At 39.8% G+C, this 21,289-nt stretch overlaps 1 protein-coding gene across 1 annotated transcript in view; it reads left to right on the plus strand.

The window, feature by feature from the left end:
* Nucleotides 1-19,782, plus strand: part of EPSTI1 (epithelial stromal interaction 1) — an 80,073-nt gene extending 60,291 nt beyond the window's left edge. The window contains exons 9-12 of the mRNA XM_084625872.1: nt 4,556-4,629; nt 9,242-9,347; nt 17,035-17,078; nt 19,246-19,782. Of these exons, the coding sequence (XP_084481998.1) occupies nt 4,556-4,629; nt 9,242-9,347; nt 17,035-17,055 (201 nt within the window). The 3' untranslated portion in view covers nt 17,056-17,078; nt 19,246-19,782. The remainder of the gene's footprint in view (nt 1-4,555; nt 4,630-9,241; nt 9,348-17,034; nt 17,079-19,245) is intronic.
* The last annotated feature ends 1,507 nt before the right edge of the window (nt 19,783-21,289 follow it).

Genomic DNA, 21,289 nt, shown 5'->3' on the forward strand with positions numbered 1-21,289 from the left:
CCAGCATGCGGCAGCAGAGGGTGCTCAAGCTACCCCAGCGGGAACTACTGAGAGGAGAATTTATGGTGACTGTGTAAATGGGGTGCATGCACACCAAGACTGGAATGGACATGTGCAACGCATCTCGAGGAACAACAGTTATGAAAGGTTATAATAATTTTTTTCCCTCTCCTTTACACAGAAGTTCTCACTAACATGGGGCCATTCTGAAGGCGATTCTGAATAGAGAACTAATTCTTCACACACAGTCTCCCCTCAGTTGTGTTTAGAACCAAGTCTTAAAATCATAGAATGATGGAAATGTAGGCTTAGAATGGGAGCCACTGGAAGCGGCGCGGGCCGAGGGACGTAGCGGCTGCCACTTCCAGCAGCTCCCAGTGGCCTGGAGCAATGAACCACGGCCACTGGAAGCTGTGATCGGCCAAACCTGTGGACGCAGTAGGTAAGCAAACTGGCCCGGCCCGCCAGGGGCTTTCCCTGCACAAGCCGTGGAACGAGTTTGGGAACCACTGGTCTACTGACTTCCAGTTTCTTCTCTAAACATTAAATCCTATCACTACCTCTTATACACACTCCTTCTGTTACAGTAATTGGACATACGGGTCCTTCAAGAAATATGCCTTCATTTAATAAAAGAAATGTATGTAGCTTTTGTTTCCCATCATAGCATGCACCTTTTCTCTTATGTCCAGTTACCAACAAATATTTTTTCTCCTAAATAAAACCGTTATGAAATTTCAAATGCTATGTGTATGTATGTTATAAATAACTATGGCATTGTACACTGTGCCATAAAGAAATAGTTTTTCATTTAAAACTAGCATAGGCCCCAACCCTTCATAGAGCTTGGCCCAGGGCATCCCGGTGTGGAGGTCATTGTAGAGTTGGGGCCACAGTCACATCTAAGGTAAATCTCTCTTTAACTAAATTTCTGATTTTTATGCTTTTTACTGTTCTCTCTCACTCACACACACTCACACACAGAGAGAGTGAGTATGGGCTGAGTGCAAAATGTTTGTTTTAATACATAGTACCAAAGTACTCCTTGCCTCAATAGCTGCTATTAGTACATTAATCTGTCCAGTAGGTATTTGTAAACCTACTCTAAAGTGTACATATTTTAAAAGCTCTAATAATTGTCCCTCAGATTTATGTTAACTCACTTCCACTTCAAGCTAATATTTTATTAATGTAATTGTAAATTCTGTTTTTGTGTGCACCTTCTAGTGCAATATAGCTATTAAATTTATAGGTTTTTGTCAGTTAATTTTTTGGGGGAAATAGGTTTTAATATATATTGCTAGATTTAAAATGTTTTCTAGGGCACTTTGAACACAGTATTACGTACTTGCAGTATATTTCAGAAGGTACAGCTATTGCAGAAATCTAATGAATGCCATTAAAAGTCAAACATTAGAAAATCAGATACTGGATTTTAATTTTCAGGTTGAACAGTTATTTTAAAAGTGAAAATGAAGCTTGGCTTTTTTATTTCTTAATCTTGATTTTCTTTTAGGGCTAGACAAACAGTGATACACAACACATTATCCAGTTATTGATTTGATTATATTTACTGCAAAGCTTTTATTAATGTTCAACTTAAATTGGTATTTATTTAATTCTGTAGTTCATTTTTAGTTACTGAACCTTTCTATAAAATTCATCATTTTAATTCACATTCCACCTTTATTGGTGTTCCATTACTATGGCAAATATGCAGGATAGGTCCATTTTCCCTTGGGACCCCTTTCAGTGGCAAAAGTTGGTAGTTTCAGTTCCTGTTGACTGTACCTGTAATGGCGTGAGATCCCTAGCTTATCAGTAATTCAGCTGGCAGAGATGGCATGTTGCATAACATGGAAAGGTACTGACCCAGCCACTTCAGAACAAGTTACATGGAACTGATGTTCCTTTGGTTAGCATTAGCAATCACCAGGACACCTGGCTGATACTTGGTGTTGCATGAATCAGAGCTAAACGATTAAACATGCATGGCATGGCCCAGCTCACTACGCTGATTTATAAACAAAACCATGGGGCCACACCATTGTAACCTTAAAAGGTGTAAAATGCAAGGAAGTAGGAACAACAATGGTCACCCATTGTGTGCTTCCTTCCAACAACTGCAGCTGGTATTAGCTAGTCGTAGTGGCTTCTCCCCAGTCGTCATATGGGTTGGGTCCTGGGTTCTCTGTTGCAATGCCTGGTGCCTCCACCCAAGGTGACTCTTATGTGCTCAGGACACTAGGGTGCTGTCCCTTGGGAAAATAACTAATACAACTACTCCTTAATAAGGAGTATGACCCAGTGCACAAGAAACAATGACAATAATACAAACGCCAACAAATGAAATGCTACATCCCAAAATAACAGTATAATAAAGGGGGGCTTTATTGGGGACAGGAAACAGAAGCTCTAAAGAAAGAAAGTGATAAGGTTAACCAATAAATGCTAAAACATTAATACAACCATTCACAACTGTACCACACCCCCAGCTCCTTCCCTGGCACCTTTCCAGCTAGGTGGAAAGAGTGTGAGTCCAGAGCTGGGTGTAGCAGTGCTTCAAATGTTGGTTAGCTTAAAGAAAACAAAAGGGGTTCTCCTACAGTATTTTCACTGCTGATTGGGAAAGGGTCCTCAGCTGGCCCCCTGGCTAGCATCCTGTGGAGGTCTTCGATGGTTCTTAGTAGATGGAGCTGGGTTGGTTCTCTTCCTGGACACTCACCTCAGCAATGTTGGAACTGCCCAGTGCACGTTAGATCCTGCAGAAGTTCAATGTCTCCCTTTGTGGGGACTGGGAGATGAGCCGTGACTCCCTAGGCTATTTTATCTCTCGGCTCCAAACTCAAAGGCTCCAAAAGTGAAAATTCCTTGTCCTCTGGAGACACTAGTCTGTCTCTGAGTCAGTCTGTCCCTTCCAATTGAAGCAACTGGGCTGTCCTGGCTTCTCATTGGCCCAGCAAACTGTCGATAAATCACCCTGTCAGAAGCTCCCAGTTGGCATTTGCAGGCATTTCCAGTCTATTCCGCCCCCACTCCGAACTCTAAGCAGACTGGGAAGTGGTATCTGGAGGCTCTGCAGTGGTTGTTGTTTTAGTCCATATGGTAGGTCTCCAGAGGCTCAGTCCCATGTTCCAGGAGCTGATAAACACCAAAGGGGATACTTAGGTGACAAGGAGATATAGGGATAGCTGTCAGGAAACCTTGGGGCCCAGTACAGCACCACAGTGTGATGCTGGAAGGGAAGATAGTGAGTCTACACATCATCTTACTATGGCTGTACTGCATCCCTTTTCTATTCTAGCTACGTGGGCACCAAAATATACGACCGCATAGGTCCTGAAAGGATCTGGAACTCCCAGAACATCTTCAGACTGTTCAAACCATCCTGCATCACCAGTTCTGCATAAATTTAATGCTGTCTTGGTCGGAATTTCCTCACATGTGTTTGAGTAACACTTTAAATGCTACATTTAAAAAAAAATCAATTATGCAACCCTTTTCTGAGTAAGCCATACTCATGGGAACAGCCCCTATGACATAACTGGCAGTAGTTTGCATAATTTAGGATTACTTTTAAGGGTAGCAGGATCCAGCTCTAGAACGATATTCAATTTGATATAAACAAGTATCCACAGACAATACAGCAAGATAAAAATAAACTGAATGAGCATATTTACATAGTGTAAAGCAGTCACTATGGATTCTCTTAAAGCCAGGTATTCTTAATAACAAGAGGCCTGACTTCAGAAAGGCTCAGCAAGGCCACTTCTATGGAAAACAGCATAAATGTGGCTCCAAAAATAATAGTGTGCAATTAAGTAACAAAGAAATGTACATAAATAAAATTCCCCCAAACTCTGTCCCAGTAACACTGGACAGAGGTAGTTTCAAAACTTAGAGCTATGTTGTAAAGGGTCCTGTTCTCCCCTCCACTTCTGCAAGCAGAAGAGAAGCAAAACCTGTGGATCAGGGCAAAGGGAGGGACAGAAGGGAGGAGAGCATGCTCTATGGCACCCTCCCATGGCTGATAAACCATTTGGAAGCTCCTCCACAGTAGGTCAGCGGGAAGGCAGAGCCATTCAGTGGGAGAGGGTGGGGCTGAGGCAGGGCTGCAGGGCCCTCCAAAGCTTGTTTCCTCCTTCATGGCATAGTGTCACATATCACTGCAGACTTGCATCAGGAGGCAGCAGTGGTCTTTGGAACCACCACAAAGGGTGGAGGTAAAGACCTTCCATCTGGATGACACCTGCCTCTGGCAGATCCACCTAGATCTGAGTTTAGCTGTCAGAACCCCCAGCTTCTTTTGCAAGAGGGTGCACGCGCTTCTGTCCAGTGGAAGGCTGAAGAGGAAATGTAGTACCTTTTTTGGATGCAATTGGGTATTGTAAATAAAACTTACTTCCCAGAGGAACTAAAATTTAAGTAAACGTTTGGCAAATTAAATAGTGCACTAGTTAAGGTGAATATATTGTGTAATTAATTGGGTTTATCTTCTGAATAACTGTTAATTTTTTTAAAAATAGTTTTTGGGTTTCTCTTTTATTGTTCCCAGGGTGAATTATTGGAACTGAGACGAGAGCAAGAAGAGCAAGAAAGAACAAAAGTGCATCAGAATGAACAGAGGAGGTATAATTGATGGGGGAAAAAAAACAGAAGAAATGGCTTACATTGAATTCCTGTGTAGACGGCTTCACGAAACTGCTATCTTGTGCTTTAGGGAACCATTGCAATGAGATTGCTCCAAGTAACATCTTCAGCATCAACCTTGCACTCGGACAAGCCATTGACACCCATTGTCACAACTCCTTTATAATCCATTTCTACACAGTTGTGCACGAGTGCAGTAACTTTTTTTCAAAAATGGGTTTTGTTACTTACCTATTTGTGTGAAGTCACAATGGATCTTTTGGAATGCATTTGGAGGGCAATCTGATTATTATATCCTAAAGCCCAGAATTTCAGAGAACTGTGCATGTCACTATGCCTACCTTATCTTCTCAGTCATGGTAAATGCCTTAGCATGAATTCTTTGCTTCAGTCTTCACGGCTGAGACTGTTAGGGAGATTCCCAAACCTGAGCCGTCCTTTGTAGGTGACAAATCTGCGGAATTGTCACAGATTGAAGTGTCACTAGAGGAGGTTTTGGAATTAATTGATAAACTTAACAGTAACAAGTCACCGGGACCAGATGGCATTCACACAAGAGTTTTGAAAAAATTCCAAATGTGAAATTGCGGAACTATTAATTGTAGTTTGTAACTTGTCCTTTAAATCAGCTTCTGTACCCAGTGACTGGAAAATAGCTAATGTAACGCCAATATTTAAAAAGGGCTCTAGAGGTGATCTCGGCAATTACAGACCGGTAAGTCTAACGTCAGTACCGGGCAAATTAGTTGAAACAATAGTAAAGAATAAAATTGTCCTACACATAGAAGAACATAAATTGTTGGGCAAAAGTCAACATGGTTTCTGTAAAGGGAAATCATGTCTTACTAATCTATTAGAGTTCTTTGAAGGGGTCAAAAACATGTGGACAAGGGGGAACCAGTAGACATAGTGTATTTAGATTTCCAGAAAGCCTTTGACAAGGTCCTTCACCAAAGGCTCTTATGTAAATTAAGTTGTCATGGGATAAGAAAGAAGATCCTTTCATGGATTGAGAACTGGTTAAAAGACAGGGAACAAAGGGTAGGAATAAATGGTAAATTTTCAGAATGGAGAGGAGTAACTAGTGTTCCCAAAGGGTCAGTCTTAGGACCAATCCTATTCAACTTATTTATAAATGATCTGGAGGAAGGGGTAAACCAGTGAGGTGGCAAAGTTTGCAGACGATACTAAACTGCTCAAGATAGTTAAGACCAAAGCAGACTGTGAAGAACTTCAAAAAGATCTCACAAAACGAAGTGATTGGGCAACAAAATGACAAATGAAATTTTAATGTGGATAAATGTAAAGTAATGCACATTGGAAAAATAACCCCAACTATACAGACAATATGATGGGGGGGCTAATTTATCTACAACTAATCAGGAAAGAGATCTTGGAGTCATCATGGATAGTTCTCTGAAGACATCCATGCAATGTGCAGCGGCAGTCAAAAAAGCAAACAGGATGTTAGGAATCATTAAAAAAAGGGATAGAGAATAAGAGGGAGAATATCTTATTGCCCTTATATAAATCTATGGTACGCCCACATCTTGAATACTGCATACAGATGTGGTCCCCTCATCTCAAAAAAGATATACTGGCATTAGAAAAGGTTCAGAAAAGGGCAACTAAAATGATTAGGGATTTGGAACGGGTCCCATATAAGGAGAGATTAAAGAAGCTAGGACTTTTCAGCTTTGAAAAAAGGAGACCTAGTGGGGGATATGATAGAGGTATATAAAATCATGAGTGGTGTGGATGAAGTGAATAAGGAAAAGTTATTTACTTTTATTTACCAGTCAGCCTCACCTCAGTCCCTGGAAAAATCATGGAGCAGGTCCTTAAAGAATCAGTGCTGAAGCACTTACATGAGAGGAAAGTGATCAGGAACAGTCAGCATGGATTCACCAAGGGAAGGTCATGCCTGACTAATCTAATCGCCTTCTATGATGAGATTACTGGTTCTGTGGATGAAGGGAAAGCAGTGGATGTATTGTTTCTTGACTTTAGCAAACCTTTTGACACGGTCTCCCACAGTATTCTTGTCAGCAAGTTAAAGAAGTATGGGCTGGATGAATGGACTATAAGGTGGGTAGAAAGCTGGCTAGATTGTCAGGTTCAACGGGTAGTGATCAATGGCTCCATGTCTAGTTGGCAGCCGGTGTCAAGTGGAGTGCCTGAGGGGTCGGTCCTGGGGCCGGTTTTGTTCAATATCTTCATAAATGATCTGGAGGATGGTGTGGATTGCACTCTCAGCAAATTTGCGGATGATACTAAACTAGGAGGAGTGGTAGATACACTGGAGGGCAGGGATAGGATACAGAGGGACCTAGACAAATTGGAGGATTGGGCCAAAAGAAATCTGATGAGGTTCAATAAGGATAAGTGCAGGGTCCTGCACTTAGGACGGAAGAACCCAATGCACAGCTACAGACTAGGGACCGAATGGCTAGGCAGCAGTTCTGCGGAAAAGGACCTAGGGGTGACAGTGGACGAGAAGCTGGATATGAGTCAGCAGTGTGCCATTTTTGCCAAGAAGGCCAATGGCATTTTGGGATGTATAAGTAGGGGCTTTGCCAGCAGATCGAGAGATGTGACTGTTCCCCTCTATTTGACATTGGTGAGGCTTCATCTGGAGGTTTTGAAGGCTAGAACTATAACAGGGTTTAAAAGAGAACTAGATAAATTCATGGAGGTTAGGTCCATTAATGGCTATTAGCCAGGATGCGTAAGGCATGGTGTCCCCTAGCCTGTTTGTCAGAGGGTGGAGATGGATGGCAGGAGAGAGATCACTTGATCATTTCCTGTTAGGTTCACTCCCTCTGGGGCATCTGGCATAGGCCACTGTCTGCAGACAGGATACTGGGCTGGATGGATCTTTGGTCTGACCCAGTATGGCCATTCTTATGACTGGTGAAGTGTGTACATTTTCAAATATATTGATTTCAATTACGACACGGAATACAAAGTGTACAGTGCTCACTTTATATTTATTTTTTATTACAAATACTTGCACTGTAAAAGTGATAGAAATTGTATTTTTAATTCACTTCATACAAGTACTGTAGTGCAATCTCTTTATTATGAAAGTGCAAGTTATAAATTTACCTTTTTGTTACAGAACTGCACTCAAAACCAAAACAATGCAAAACTTTAGAACCTACAAGCCCACTTGGTCCTACTTCTTGTTCAGCCAATCACTAAGAGAAACAAATTTGTTTACATTTACACGAGATAATGCTGCCCACTTCTTAATTACAATGTCACTTGAAAGTGAGAACAGGCGTTCAGATGACACTGTTGTAGCCGGCATCGCAAGACATTTACGTGTCAGATGCGCTAAAGATTCATATGTCCCTTCGTGCTTCTACCACCATTCCAGAGGACATGCATCCATGCTGATGACGCTCGTTAAAAGAACGCGTTAACTAAATTTGTGACTGAACTTGGGGAAGAATTGTACATCTGCTCGGTTTTACCTGCATTCTGCCATATATTTCATGTTATAGCAGTCTCGGCCGATGACCCAGCACACGTTGTTCATTTTAAGAACACTTTCACAGCTGATTTGACAAAATGCAAAGGTACCAATGTGAAATTTCTAAAGATAGATACGTCCCTTGACCCAAGATTTAAGAATCTGAAGTGCCTTCCAAAATCTGAGAGGGATTAGGTGTGGAACATGCTTTCAGAAGTCTGAAAAGAGCAATGCTCTGATGTGGAAACTACAGAACCCGAACCACCAAAAAAGTAAATCAACCTTCTGCTGGTGGCATCTGACCAGATGATGAAAATGAACATGCATCGGACTGCACTGCTTGGACCATTATCGAGCAGAACCCGTCATCAGTATGGACGCATGTCCTCTGAAATGGTGCTAGAAGCACGAAGGGACATATGAATCTTTAGCGCATCTGACATGTAAATATCTTGCGATGCTGGCTACAACAGTGCCATGAGAACACGTGTTCTCATTTTCAGGTGACATTGTGAACAAGAAGTGGGCAGCTTTATCTTCTGCAAATGTAAACAAACTTGTTCGTCTGAGCGATTGCCTGAAAAGGAAGTAGGACTGATTGGACTTGTAGTTTCTAAAGTTTTACATTGAACTTACAAATGTAGAATTATGTATAAAATAAAACAACTTTCATCACAAAGAGATTGCACTGCAGTACTTGTATGAAGTGAAATGAAAAGTACAATTTCTTTTTATTATTTTTACAGTGCAAGTATTTGTAATCAAAAATAATATAAAGTGAGCACTGTACACTTTGTATTCTGTGTTGTAACTGAAATCGATATATTTGAAAATGTAGAAAAACATCCAAAATATTTAATAAAATTTCAATTGGTATTCTATTGTTTAACAGTGTGATTGTGATTAATTTGTTTAATTGCGATTAATTTTTTTTAGTTAATCACATGAGTTAACTGCAATTGGCAGTCCTAGTTTTAACTAAGCAAAGGGGTTCACAGATGACTTTTAAGCACCAAAAGTCATTCACAGAATTTATATAATATTGAATTTCAAAGTCTGTCAACCTCTTAACAAGCTGCTATTATTAATGTTCATTTCCCCCTTGTTTTTAAGGGTAAATAATGCTTTTCTGGATAGACTACAAAGCAAAAGTCAACCAAGCGGCATTCACCAATCTGGACATTTTGAAAATATGGATCGTTTTGGTGGTGACAGCTGGGTGAGTAGCAAAAGCATCTTTCAAAATCCCACAGTTTAAATCAATAAAGTTTTTTGTTTTGTTTTTAATGTAGCTGTCTACTCCCCAGATATTATTCTTTTAGTGTTCTGTTTAGTCTGATGGGCAGTCTGCCAGGATGATTACTATAAGTTCTACAATAGCTTTTGAGAAAAAAATCCTGATATAAGCAGTCTTATCAAAATAAAAAATGACAGCTGCCTTTACTGCAGAACTAGATTGCCTTGAATGCAAGACTTTTTCACTGCTTCCCTAAGTTTAGAACAAAATAAATGAAGGTTTAAAGAGATTTTCAAAAGACTCTAAATGAAAGATGTTTGGAAATGTTGTAAACATTTTTAATACATTCTTGAAGGGAAAAAATAGCACATCAAAGATACAGCTGTTCATTTTTCCCCATAAAATTGTGACAAGAAAGACAGTGTATCCAATTTAAAATATGAAACCTTCTGCTTGGCTTCTTTGAAGAAAAAAATCATGGAATTTTGCTGTAATCCATTAAATATTCAATATTAGGTACCAAACTGTATTCACGCATTAATAAAAAATGAATGTGACTACAGTTCTGCATAATGGTATCACTGAGTGGTCCAAAAATATTTGTACTAGTCCCTTATATTTAAATGAACCACAGCAGAAATTGCCCATTAAGGGCCAGTGCAATTGTTAAAAGGATAATTTGCTGAAAAGGAAATCCTGCAAAGGGATTAAACATTGCAGAAAGGCACATAGGGTTAAGTGAACTGGCAAATGTAGCGAAAACCGATGCTAGCTTAAATGATAAATAGCAACTTTGAGTAACCATGGTGATTGTCTTCTGATGTCTGTTTCCAGCACATATAGCCCAATCCTACAGACTTGAATACATGTTTAACATTTATACATGTGAGCAATCCTGGTTAACCATGGATAGAAGCCTTGGCAATATAAGGGCCATCCCCATTGAAACTATCCATGTCACAGTTGTGCTAAGAAATCCCAAGCCAACTGAGCCCACCAACGACATAGAAAGAGACAGATGTTTAGCTCTTTGGGGAGGGTCTCAGGAGGTAAGATTGACAAAGGGTGGAGAGAGGAAGTATTACAACCCCCACTTTGCAGATGGGGGAACAGAGGCACAGACTAAATGTATATTTCAAGATGCTACAGGAAACCTGTGGCCAAGCAAGGACCTGAACCCAGGTCTTCTGACTTCTAGTCCAGGGTCCTAACTACAAGAACGTCTGTCTGCCCAATTGCTGAAAATTTTGACAATGACTTCAGTGGGAGTAGAACTTTGCCATCAGAGCCAATCCACCATAATGTAGTACCCTACACAATACATGCTTCTGTTACAAAACATAAGTAGTTTGAATCTACGTATAGATCACTTCATATTCTATTATGGCTGTATGCAGCAATCTGTGCTATTGTGTTTATCCTTGCTTCTTTTTATAAGAATCAGCTAAACAAAGCCACAATACTGTAGCTCACAAAAGCTTATGCTCAAATAAATGTGTTAGTCTCTAAGGTGCCACAGGTCCTCCTTTTTCTTTTTGCGGATACAGACTAACACAGCTGCTACTCTGAAACCTTACTACTTTAGAGGCTATCATGTAAATAAAACCCCAAGCTACAATAGCCTGCCTTCTACTGTCTAAAAATGACAAAGAATGGCTTTCTGTTTCCAACTAGAAATTAGAGAGAAGAGAAGAGCAAATAAAACAAGGATGAGTAAAAAATGCAATGATGCATCATGGGAAGGAATTTAAAGTGACCACTTAAAAAAAAATCAGCAGGGAGGGGAGCCCGGAATCCTACAAGCACAAATCAGGATTGGGAGAGGACTCCACTTGCAGGATTGAAACTTTAGACTCTGATCTTACAAAGACTTAAATATGTGCTTAAATTTAAGCATATATGAGTTGTCCCATTAAAGCCAATTGCATTACTACATAAAGTGCATACAGTCAAGCACATGCAAAAATCTTTTCAGGATCAGGGTCTGAGATTGTAAACTCCTCCATTGGAGGGTTTGGATCCTGCTATCCATTTTTGAAGAGAATGGAGTACATAGTCTGCACTCCAGTATTAAAGGGTGACCACTTTATTTTAAAGGTTATTTGGTTCAGAGTTTGATGTGATGTGGGGAGGCAAAGCAGCAATGAAACAAATTGGGTCAAATCATGGTTTATGCAAATCTCTAGAACTCAAAATTGGTTTAAATTAAGTATAGAGAAAAAAATCTTCAGTGACTCCTCCAGAAGGAGGGAGCTGTCAAATGTTCCATGATATTCTACCATCAAATTGAAGGGACAGATGGGATGATTTCCTGAATCTGGGAGTTCATCCCTTTTCTGGATACAGCTACCTGCCAGTAATGTAGTTCTCAGCATAGTTCTGGAGAGCAAATACTTGCTTTTGGAACAGATCAGATTCCATGAAGTAGCAGATAGATAGATAAAAACACTAAAATCCCTGTCAAAGGATACCCCCATCTAAGGTTTTCATCCACCATAATCCACTTATCTTCAAATGATCTAAATTGAACATTTTGTTATGCCAACCATATACTCAGTTTAATACATTCTTGAAGGGAAAAAATAGCACATCAAAGATACAGCTGTTCATTTTTCCCCATAAAATTGTGACAAGAAAGACACAGGGTATCCAATTTAAAATATGAAACCTTCTGCTTGGCTTCTTTGAAGAAAAAAATCATGGAATCATGGAAACTCAGTGCACTTTTAAAGAACAAAGTATAAATCTTTCCAGCAAAATGCAGCTTCGTATCAGCTCGTTGACCAAGTGCTTTTACCTCCTTTCTTGGTTGTGGGAGACAAATGTTGTGGATTTTTTAAAAATGTAAAACAAATTAATACCCCACTGCTCTCTGCAAGCTGATGCTCCCTTGGGATGTAGGGTTCATCACAGGCTAAAAGGGAAGATCTTGAAGAAGGCTCCAGTTAATACATTGACAACCATTGTAAACCATTCTTTTTGGAAAACAGCAACAGCTGTCAGCTCAGTATGATTTATAATTTCACAAAGTATTAAAGCCCAAGGTTTAAATTGCGGACAAATTATCTCAACTATTTTGGCACTAATAATTGATCTAAATGGTATACCTGGCTTAATTCAAATACAGTTTTCTTCTTTTTTTATGAAAATAACAACTTCAAATATTTTGCACGTCTTTATATTCAGTTCAGCTGAATTTTTACCCATACTTAAAGAACTGAGGGATTTATAGAGGCCAAGTATTAATACATTGCAAGTACCTTAATGGAGCTCTTATTTTTGTGTGAAAATCAAGGGCCCTCCATGGGCCTTTCCTTTATCCCATTCATAGAGCGATAACACATGGTAAACTGCTGAAATCTATGTAGTCTTCTTTAACAAAATATAAGCTGTCATGTTAAAACCTTACAGAGCTATGGTAAACTTGGGACCTAGAAAGCAACTTGGGTTATATTACTATCTCATTTCATGTCTCCATTACACTGTGTCATGCATAAGAATGAGGAATGCTTTTTGGATGCTGACTCTGCTCCTTTTGGTGAAGCACAATTAAGTATGAATTCTTATAGGGAGCAGAAAGCTAATACACTGAAGGCATAGGTGCACTGAGATAATAGACCACATTCTGTACTGCTCCAATATGTAGAACAAGAATCTACTGGAAAAGCAACTGTCTCTAAATGAATGAGACTGACAATGTCAGTGTAATTTTGTAGCATGTTGTATTGGAATGATTCTTCTGGAGTCTTATTGTGTGCTGTTTTCTCCTGCTAATTTTTCAAGGGATGCAACATGCCATAAAGCTTATTGTTGCATATAGTCCTGGTTAAGGAATGTAGAGTCACCTGACAAATCTGTGGTCCAATATTGAACAGCCTAATCACATGTGTAAAGCTACATTTACACTGGCATTTTTATTGCACATGTAACACTCATGAACATTATTGTTTCACCCTTGTTGGGAAACCAAACCAATTTTGCTTTCCTACCAAGGGGAGATTGGAGACCGGATACTGGACTGGCAGGACTAGGAGTCCAATCCAGTATGGAAATTCGTATGTTGAAAAAAATTGGTTACTGCTAATGGTTTTGCCTGGCTGGTATTCATTAGTTGGGGCACAATTTAGTTAATTAAGATGTGTTTTTAATGTTGAACCCTTTAGGAAGAACTATGAAAGAAATGGATGTTTAAAACCACTTTTACAGCAGAAACAGAGGTATAGATAGGGGGCTTATTGAGTGCATCCTGAGTGGTTGCAGCTGAGTTTAATGATTATTTATCTGAAGAGCTGATCAAATAGCATATGCAAATATGTGCTATCTGATCTGAGGTAAAAAAAATTATCTTGAATGTTATTTTCAAAGGGAAAAGTTGGCGCTCCTGTGTCATGCTGTCTGGAGTGGTTCAAGGGCATGAGTACCACCTTCAGGGTAGACTGTTTAAGCAGGGCACACACCCAGAATTGGTTGAAGAGTTCTGTACTTAGATTTCAACAACTAAGCCTCAAGTGTTAACTCCTTGGGCACTACAACTGCCTTAACATGGAGCCATAGATCATTCCCTTGGGTACTCCAATCTATCTTGCCACTCAAGCAAGCTTGCCTTGTTGATAGATGGTCACTTACACCAAAAATCACAACAGTATTCTGGCTACTCCCAATTCCAAAGGACTGGTCACTTATCCCAGGTCAATTGCACTTTAGCTCTTACAGGAAAGATAACACTTGTAGCCAATCCTATAATAAAATAATGAAAGATTTATTAAATAAGAAAAAGTGAGTTATTTACAAGGTTAAAGCAAGTAACCACACACACACACAGTTATAGTCTTTGATTCCAAAAGGCAATAGAAGCTGCTGTAATATGCAAGCTTTGTGTCCACTAGGGCCAGCCCAGACTAGGACCAGCCCAGCTGCTGGGGATCCCTTGCTTATGCTTAGAAATCTTTCACGCTCCAATGTCAAGCAGCATAGAGACCCAGTTTCTTCTTGTCAAGAATTTTTATTCACTTCCTCTCAGACTGAGTTCAAGATGATGGGATAAATTCATGCATAGGTCTCCTCTTCATGTGGGGTTGGGTATAGGAATACAATTAACAAAGTCTTTGTCCTTTGTTTCACAATGGCTCATCTGGTTGCAAAGGATCTCCTGGGCAAGATCTAATACCTTCGGTAGGAAGCCAGCATTTTATATTAGGTCATGCATCTTTCCTCTTTGAGTTACAGTTATAGAGGTTGTCAAGGTTCCTTCCCCACTCTGAACTCTAGGGTACAGATGTGGGGACCTGCATGAAAAACCCCCTAAGCTTATTTTTACCAGCTTAGGTTAAAAGTTCCCCAAGGTATGAACTATTTTACCTTTTGTCCCTGGACTTTATTGCTGCCACCACCAAGCATCTAACAAATAAATATAACCAGGAAAGAGCCCATTTGGAAACGTCTTTCCCCACAAAATCCCCCCAAGCCCGACACCCCCTTTCCTGGGGAAAGCTTGATAAAAATCCTCACCAGTTTGCATAGGTGAACACAGACCCAAACTCTTGGATCTTAAGAACAATGAAAAAGCAATCAGGTTCTTAAAAGAAGAATTTTAATAGAAGAAAAAGTAAAAGAATCACCTCTGTAAAATCAGGATGGTAAATACCTTACAGGGTAATCAGATTCAAAACTTTAGAGAATCCCTCTAGGCTAAACCTTAAGTTACAAAAAGACACAAAAACAGGAATATACATCACTAACATTGATCATTGTTAGTGATCAATGGCTCCATGTCTAGTTGGCAGCCGGTATCAAGTGGAGTGCCTGAGGGGTCGGTCCTGGGGCCGGTTTTGTTCAATATCTTCATAAATGATCTGGAGGATGGTGTGGATTGCACTCTCAGCAAATTTGCGGATGATACTAAACTGGGAGGAGTGGTAGATACGCTGGAGGGGAGGGATAGGATACAGAAGGACCTAGACAAATTGGAGGATTGGGCCAAAAGAAATCTGATGAGGTTCAATAAGGATAAGTGCAGGGTCCTGCACTTAGGATGGAAGAATCCAATGCACCGCTACAGACTAGGGACCGAATGGCTAGGCAGCAGTTCTGCAGAAAAGGACCTTGGGGTGACAGTGGACGAGAAGCTGGATATGAGTCAGCAGTGTGCCCTTGTTGCCAAGAAGGCCAATGGCATTTTGGGATGTATAAGTAGGGGCATAGCGAGCAGATCGAGGGACGTGATCGTTCCCCTCTATTCAACATTGGTGAGGCCTCATCTGGAGTACTGTGTCCAGTTTTGGGCCCCACACTACAAGAAGGATGTGGATAAATTGGAGAGAGTCCAGCGAAGGGCAACAAAAATGATCAGGGGTCTGGAACACATGAGTTATGAGGAGAGGCTGAGGGAGCTGGGATTGTTTAGTCTGCAGAAGAGAAGAATGAGGGGGGATTTGATAGCTGCTTTCAACTACCTGAAAGGGGGTTCCAAAGAGGATGGCTCTAGACTGTTCTCAATGGTAGCAGATGACCGAACGAGGAGTAATGGTCTCAAGTTGCAGTGGGGGAGGTTTAGATTGGATATTAGGAAAAACTTTTTCACTAAGAGGGTGGTGAAACACTGGAATGCGTTACCTAGGGAGGTGGTAGAATCTCTTCCTTAGAGGTTTTTAAGGTCAGGCTTGACAAAGCCCTGGCTGGGATGATTTAACTGGGAATTGGTCCTGCTTCGAGCAGGGGGTTGGACTAGATGACCTTCAGGGGTCCCTTCCAACCCTGATATTCTATGATTGATCCCATTCAGCACAACTTCTTTTATCAGCCATTTAAACAAAACCGAATCTAACGCATATCTAACTAGATTGCTTACTGACTTTTTACAGGAGTTCTGACCTGCATTCCTGCTTTGGTCCCGGCAAAAACAACACACAGACAGAGAGAACCCTTTGTTCCCCCCCCCCCTCCAGCTTTGAAAGTATCTTGTCTCCTCATTGGTCATTTTGGTCAGGTGCCAGGGAGGTTGTCTTAGCTTCTTAACCCTTTACTGGTGAAAGGGTTTTTCCCCTGGCCAGGAGGGATTTAAAGGTGTTTACCCTTCCCTTTAAATTTATGACAGAGGCTTACAATGCAAGCACTCAATATAACTTTATAACGTGGAGTACAGATTTTATAAATGAGATTATTGCATGCATCATCCTACAAGCATTTCATAAAATCTAAGCATTGAACACATTTTTATAACTCCAATACCTGTTTTAACAATACCAACACACAGGTGAGCCAGACTAGTTTCTAGCTATGCATTTTGTCAGTGTTCAGTTAAGGCCTTGGGGCCTTTGCATGAGCTGGCCCCAGGACTGTCAGCATCACATCAAGAAAAAACACTTTTGAAGTGCAACATTGTAGTGGTGAGAGTTCCAGATATCTCAAACATTCAGAACAATACCTATGTTGACCTCATTTAGTGAACCCATGCAGAAAATATTTTGTCTCGTGGGTAAATACATCCTTCTATTCATATTAAAGAGTCAATATTTGCTTAATATTTTTACTGTAATTTTATTACCCAATCTCATATGTGCCTTTGAAATTTTCTCCCTAATTATATATTTAACAATACTTCCTTTAGTAAATATTTCTGTGCATATGTATTTATACTGTATTAACACAGGTACCTTTCCTTCTTGTCTAGCGCTCAAGGTATTTTGAGTAAAAGAATAATACAAGCAAAAAAAGGTAAGAATAATAAACTATATTAGTTGACTTCAAGTGTTATGCAGCTGTCAAAGTTAATTATCTTTTAAACTGGAAACTAAATTATTACCACTTGTAATTAAATGTCACAACAAGAGGTGATTTGTGTTAAACATGTAAATGATTGTTAACTTTAGTCTACACAGTTACATAATATAGCTATGATTTATATTGTATATAAAACAAAGACACATACAATTCAGCTATAGCCATGTGATCTCATTCTCATAGTGGAGTTGTACATGTATAATTGAGGGCCAAATCCGATCTATACAACCCCACTGAAGTATATGAGACCAGCTGGCTGTAACCGACTGCAGAACTTGTATCATTGTGTTATGTATACTACTTCAACCCAAGGTAAGCTGCACCACTGCAAGTAAGAGTTTAAATTGGAGCATCACATCTACACTAGCATCAGTATAGCTACATCAGTGCAACTACACCATTGACCAATATAGACCAGTTCTCACTTCGGAAAACCTGTCTTCTGTTACACAGTCATGGACATTGGCCAGGGTAGGTTTCTGAGAACATGGGGTGGTGGAGTACCATAAATGAAATGCTAGCTGTGCATCTAATGTATGCTACCTATTCTTCCATTTATGGATAAAGTTTCTAAAATGTTGTGGCCCTAATCCTCCTTCCACATACACAAGTGTAAATTAAAAGGGACACCACAGAAGTCAGTGGAGTTCACTTTCTTAAAACTGGTGGAGGTGATGTGGGAATCAGGCCCTTTGTTTTAAAGTGGAATTTTCTTCTTTATTGTGTCTACATTTATCTTCTCTTCATCTCAGTCTATTGCTTTTTCCCCCTGCCTGTACAAATTGCCACACTCCGTTCTGCAAATCCTTAAATCTGTAAAGTGTTAGTCTCTATTATACCTCTCTCTGTGATACTGTTTGAAGGATGCAACATAGAAATAAACTGCCGTATTTTAGAAAGGAAAGGATTTTCTTTAGATTTTCTTCCCTGCTAATTCACAATCCCCAAGGAAGAGAATTGAAAGTTTAGCAGAACTAGGACTCCTGGAATCTTAAAATATGAGGTCTGGGGTGTCTGATGCCCCAGTATTGATGTCTTTCATAGCTCTGGCCTTGGAATAGGGCTCAGAATATCATCTCTTCAAGTGATAGAATGTGTGTGGAGAGACTTAAAAAAACCAACCCTGTTTTGTTTTAAATTCTGTGGGATTACTTTGTTTTTAAATGTTCCCTTTCATTGCCCTGTGTCCCCTATGGGACAAAACCTCCTAGTGGTTCTTTATATTTTTTCATTAATTTAAACAGTTATCTTTGGAATGATTTTTTTTTTAACATGGATGTATTCTGAAGAGTGCTCTATATTATCTTTTAATGAATTCCAGCTCAAGTCTGCTCAGCTGACAAGGCGCGCGCGTGTGTGTGTGTGTGTGTGTGTGTGTCTCTCTGTCGGGGGTGGCGAGGCAGGCAAATGCCAGCTCAGCAAACATAACCTGGCATCTGAAAGCCAACCTGAGTTCTTTGTGGTTCACACATTGCCACGTCTACCCTTTTGGCCAATTCTATCGCTGATACATGAGCCACTCTAAAATAGACTCCCTCTGTTGTATTGGCTCTGCGTTGGCTAAGAGGAGTAAATTGCAGTAAAACCTTGCTCAAGTTGAAGTAGGCATATATGGCGGTAAATGGACACCTGCAGTATGTCTATGGAAGAAAGTTCCATTTTACCGTCACTTTTCAGATAACAATACTTAAGGGTTTTTTTTAAAAAAAAAAACTATGTAGCTAAATGAGCTGAGTTAATTGTAACTCTCTCTTTTTTTCACAATCCCTACAATATCTGGTATATAATGTACATCACCATGATCCTGGCATACTCTCTTGTAAGGCTTATTTTACTGTTGATCTGAGATCACGTCCCAGACTGCTACATTAATATATTGTTCAAAGAGCTATTAATGTGTCTGCAGATAACTAGAACATTTTGTAAGTCAAATTTATAATAAGATAAAAAAATGAAATCCTTTTAAATTACAAAATAAAACATGTCAGAGGCAAAGGGAAACACTGGTTTCCAATGGACTCAATCCTGTAGCTGTATGATTTGTTTTTTATTTTTGTTTTGCTGCGTAAGATGACTTGTATTCTGTTTTCCCTTGTTACAGGATGTTTGTGGAATATGTACTTTTATCTGGCCTTGACCGACTGACCTTGAAAAAGCTCTAGGGATGCTTTTTTTTCATAATGTTATCTTGTTGAGCCACACTGTGATTTCACCCTGACTTCAACTTCACACCCACTTCAGTGAGCAATCTTCAGTGACCGGTTTCTTTCTGTCATTGTTCACGCATCTTTGAAGCAGTTGATTATCAAAGTCATATTTAATCTTTAATGACAGTGAAAGGTTTCATTATATTTTTTTCGTAATTTATTTTTCAGCATGCTTATAGCTTCCATGACTATGGAAACTGCAGGAATAACCTGCTCTCTCCTCTAGAATTAGCCAAAAAATCTGACCGCTTGCAGAGGCTTGTGGTGGGGGAAAGGAGAGGGGCATTGTGTTCATTTTTACTAGGTGCTTATCTGCTGAGGTTCAAAGAAAAAAAATTGAAATACTACTGTGTGCACTAAACTGAATATTTTACTTTTTAAATGTTTTTAAACGAGTATAAAATGTATGATAATAAAACTTTTGAAAAATATTTTCAATGTGATTTTAATTTATGGGGAGTTTTCTGTGCTATAATACACTGACTTTTCACTGTGCTTTTTTTTGCTTCAATTTTCTCTAACTTCAGTGGGAAAAAATTGCATGTTAGAAGTTAATGAAGCAATCCAACTTCTTTCTTTCTTTCTCCCTCCCATTCTAATGGAACTGACCTGTTGTAATATCACTATTTCGGTAAGGCACAACGTGCTAATGCTTTCCACAAAGTCCGAGGCACAAGCTAAATCTCTGCCTAATGTAAAATAGATGCTTACAGTGCCTGGTAGGTAAACCATGCAGATACGAAATATTCCACATTTAAAGGTGTGTGTCTTATGTAATGGTGAAGGTTTCCCAAACAGTTTTCTCAGTGCATAATATGCCATGATATTTTGCATCCCCATTATAATATGGAATGTATATAAGAGATCATAAGCTTCAGCCACAGCTTTATTCCAAAGCTTGGATGCACCAACATTTTTTGCCCTGCAGGATTCTCTTTGCAATGCCCATAATTAAGTCTGTTTCAGAGAATCACTCACCATCTCATATACTACTAGATTGGAGTTAATTGTACACCCCGACCTAACCTTAGAGTGACTCAGCGTAAATACCTCTGCATCTCTATGCAGGGATTAAGCATCTGACATCAAAGAGATTCAGCAAAAGAGCTCTGCATCTCCGTAAAATGACTCTGTAATGCAAGCATTCATCACTGTATTCTGAGTGCTTCTATAAGGAAGAGCTCCGCTCTCCACCTTCTTTTTATAGTGGTCAGATCCTGGCACTTGGTTGTCATATGATATGTGATAAAGTGGTGGTGATTTAGGAAATGCCTGTGTTAGCTCTTGCATTATACTCTCTACATGGTGAGTCTCACACTCAGCCTGGATTATTAGTAGTGTAGTGAGACCCTTCACTAGGAATGTCCTGCCTCTCAACCCCATGAATTCATACCTCACGTGCCAGCTGAAGTGTTCCTGCTGAGCGTGACTGATGTGGCAGGGTGTGCAGAAAGAGGCATTCTGAAGGTAATTAGACAGTGATCCCTGTCTAAATCCAAATCCAACTTAGTTAGGCGACTGTGTCCCTTCATCCTAAGTGGAAAGGATGTGTCTATAGTTACTGTTGCTATTTTTACATCCCGGAACAGTGCTGAGTCCAATAGGACTGTGCACCATCTTGACCACCAGAAGGTGGATCTGCTCAGTGGTGAAAGAGGCACTTGTTCTTCAAAGTACTTCCCTTTCTCAATCTCGTTCATTTTGAAAGTATTCTGAAACCGATAACTGATTTCTGCACTACCTTTCCAGAATCATTACTGTGCACATCTAAATCGTCCCACTTATTTCTTTCCTTTCTGATTATATGTAATATAAAAGTTACAAAATAAATGGTGTATACAAACAGAGGGCCAGTCTGTCACTTAAGTCATGGCCTGCAACGGACATGATGAGAAGGGGCCATAATGCAGCAAAATCACCCGAAGGAATTCTTGCTAT

The sequence above is a fragment of the Lepidochelys olivacea genome (genome assembly GCF_965140295.1).
Source record: "Lepidochelys olivacea isolate rLepOli2 genome assembly, chromosome: 1".
Taxonomy (NCBI): Eukaryota; Metazoa; Chordata; order Testudines; family Cheloniidae; genus Lepidochelys; species Lepidochelys olivacea.